This window comes from Daucus carota, chromosome 3 (genome assembly GCF_001625215.2).
Source record: "Daucus carota subsp. sativus chromosome 3, DH1 v3.0, whole genome shotgun sequence".
NCBI classification, from domain to species: Eukaryota; Viridiplantae; Streptophyta; class Magnoliopsida; order Apiales; family Apiaceae; genus Daucus; species Daucus carota.
In genome coordinates, this window is record NC_030383.2 from 16,302,303 (window position 1) to 16,305,176 (window position 2,874).

Genomic DNA, 2,874 nt, shown 5'->3' on the forward strand with positions numbered 1-2,874 from the left:
GTAATGCTGTATATCATTTTAAAATTAGACTCTTTAATCTCCTATATTTATATGTGTATGAATTCTTCAACTTATGAAAAATATTAAAACTTAATTAAACGAATAAGTAAAAATAATTTGTTACTCTCATGTAAAAATAATTTGACTAAACACATAAATAATTATTAAATCCATCAATATTGATATGTTCAAATCATTTTCTTCTCACAAAAAATTTCAAGTTAAAACTACAAATTTTTTAATTTTTGATTCTTATTAGATTAAAATTTTTTAAATGAAAATTTTGAGTAATTGTTATATATTTACTATACATATATATACACATATTGATAAATTACATTTAACTAAACTAACACACACACTAATTTAGCTAAATATAATTTATCAATATTTACATATCACAGTTAGAAAATATCAATTTTAATTTATGAATTCATTGAAATTGTTTTAAAGATCTTTATTTTGTGTAGTAAAGCATACCTTGAAAAGATTTAATTGAAATTTTTAACACATGTTAGCAGTGATTCTTAATTAATTTGTGGCTCAAAAATCCAAAAGATCTCAAGTTCATTGTCTAAAAAAAATTATTTAAAAAAAATATTTATTTGAAATGTGAATTATTTAATATATAAGATAATAACAAAAACAGTAAGTTGATCTTTTATCTTTCATCAGAGCAACTAACTACCTCTTCACAATAAAATCACAGAAAAAATATAATATACACTCCATCCCACTAATTTCTATACATTTTTTATCGATGAGCATGATTTTAATGCTCCAATATACTCTTCTATAACTAATTTTTAAGACTTAAATATAAAATTTTTATTCATAGAGAAAAAAAAAATTAAAAGCCAGTTAGAGAATTACAATTTACAATTTACAAGAGGATTAAGCCAGTGCCGCGTTCTCCTTCCCAAAGTATCCAATGTATGGGAGTGAGGGAGTTGAAATCGGTGCATTGAGCCCTACAACCTCTTAAGAACCATTTAAGGATTCATATCCAAAAGATTTTAAGTTCATTGTCTAAAAAATTTATATTAAAAAATATTTATTTTAAATGTGTTTTATTTAATATATAAGATAATAACAAAAACGGTATGTTGATCTTTTATCTTTCAACAGAGCAACTAACTATCTCTTCACAATAAAATCATAAAAGAAATATTCACTTCATCCCACTAATTTCTATACATTTTTCTTTATTGATCAACATGATTTTAATGTTCCAATATACTCTTCTATAACTAATTTTTAAGACTTTTATACTCTGTAAAAAGTGCGTACAGATGGTTACAGCAAAAGAAGGAATCATGGAGGTCTGCTGATAACATTTTCACAAAGCTGTGGAAAATCAGAGCACCCCCAAAATGTATAAATGTGGTTTGGCGTGCACTCACTAATTGTCTTCCTACTCTCGTTCAGCTACAGATTAAAAGAGTGCAAGTTCAAACTTTGTGTCCAGTTTGTCAGCAAGAGAACGAATCTATTCTGCACAACCTGGTATCTTGTTATTTCGCTCAACAATGTTGGTTGCTCCTTAAAGTTGATAATCAGGGGACAGGATGTTTAGATTTTACTACTTGGTTGGAGCGTGTGTTGCATACAGCAAGTTCGAAGGTCCAAGCTGAAATCATCACACTATGCTGGGCAATATGGCGTAATCGTAATGATATAGTGTGGAACCAACGCTTCTCATCAGTCAATAAAACAGTAGCTGCAGCGAAGCAGTACCTTACACAATGGTCAATAGCCCAAAATAGGTCTTCTACTACCCTTCTCCAGCCTACTTTCGAAGGAGATGGTGATTGTATTTGGGTTAATCCTCAACAGAATTCAGTTAAGGTATCAGTTGACGCGGCTGTTTTTGAAGACAAGGATGCAGCAGGGTTGGGTCTGGTTGCGAGAGATGATAATGGAGAGCTTATCCAAGCAAAGACACTTATACTGCCAAGCAAAGTTGCTCCAGTTCTAGGTGAAGCCATGGCAGTGAAAGAGGCATTGAGCTGGATAGATGTGATGCAGTGGCCAAAGGTAATTCTGGTCTCAGATTGCTTGGTTGTGGTACAAGCGATCAGGAGCAAAACACCTATGAGATCTCAGTTCGGTAAGGTTATTGAAGATTGTCGGAGCTATATCCGAAGGTTGAACAAAATTTCTTTGTATCATGTTAAGCGTTCTGCAAATATGGTTGCCCATCAACTTGCTAGGGAATCATATAATTACCCAGATCGTACTTTTGATAGAGACTCAATTCCGAGCTCTGTTAAATATTGTATTGAGATGGATTTGAAGTGCTAATAAAATTCCCAGCTTTTCGTCAAAAAAAAAAAAAAAATTTTATTCATAAAGAAAAACGTTTAAAAGCTATTTAGAGAATTACAATTTACAAGAGGATTAAGCCATCAGTACCGCCTTCCTCTTCCCAAAGTATCCAATGTATGGGAGTGAGGGAGTTGAAACCGGTGCACATTGAGCCCTACCACCTCTTTAGAAATTCGAAAGGTTACTAGTTGTAAGTTATTTCAAGAAAAATTTTAAATTGATGTTTCTTCTGCATTTAACATGCTTCCTTAAACATCTTTTAGATGTTCAAACCATCACTAAGTTTATTGTCTGGTTATGTTTTTAACACAATAGCAAAATGAAGGAGTGAGTGTTTGTTAACAGGTTTTGTAATCATAATTGCTATATGCAAAATGTATATAAAATATACATAAAAAGACATATTTTAAGATTATTCTTATTTTTTATATTAAGGAATAAGAACATTGTAATTGTATTTTTTCTAAATAAAATGATCAAATAAATGTCCCAAATGAAATATGTATTTCAAATCTTTTTAATACATAGTTTTCTTTCTATGTTTGA

The 2,874-nt window shown here is 30.3% G+C and overlaps 1 protein-coding gene across 1 annotated transcript; it reads left to right on the forward strand.

The window, feature by feature from the left end:
- The first annotated feature begins 1,292 nt into the window (after positions 1 to 1,292).
- On the forward strand, positions 1,293 to 2,304 carry LOC135151390 (uncharacterized). Its single transcript, XM_064089822.1, has 2 exons — positions 1,293 to 1,322; positions 1,429 to 2,304. Exons 1-2 carry the CDS (start codon positions 1,293 to 1,295, stop codon positions 2,302 to 2,304), a joined length of 906 nt encoding a protein of 301 aa, XP_063945892.1.
- Positions 2,305 to 2,874: the final 570 nt, after the last annotated feature.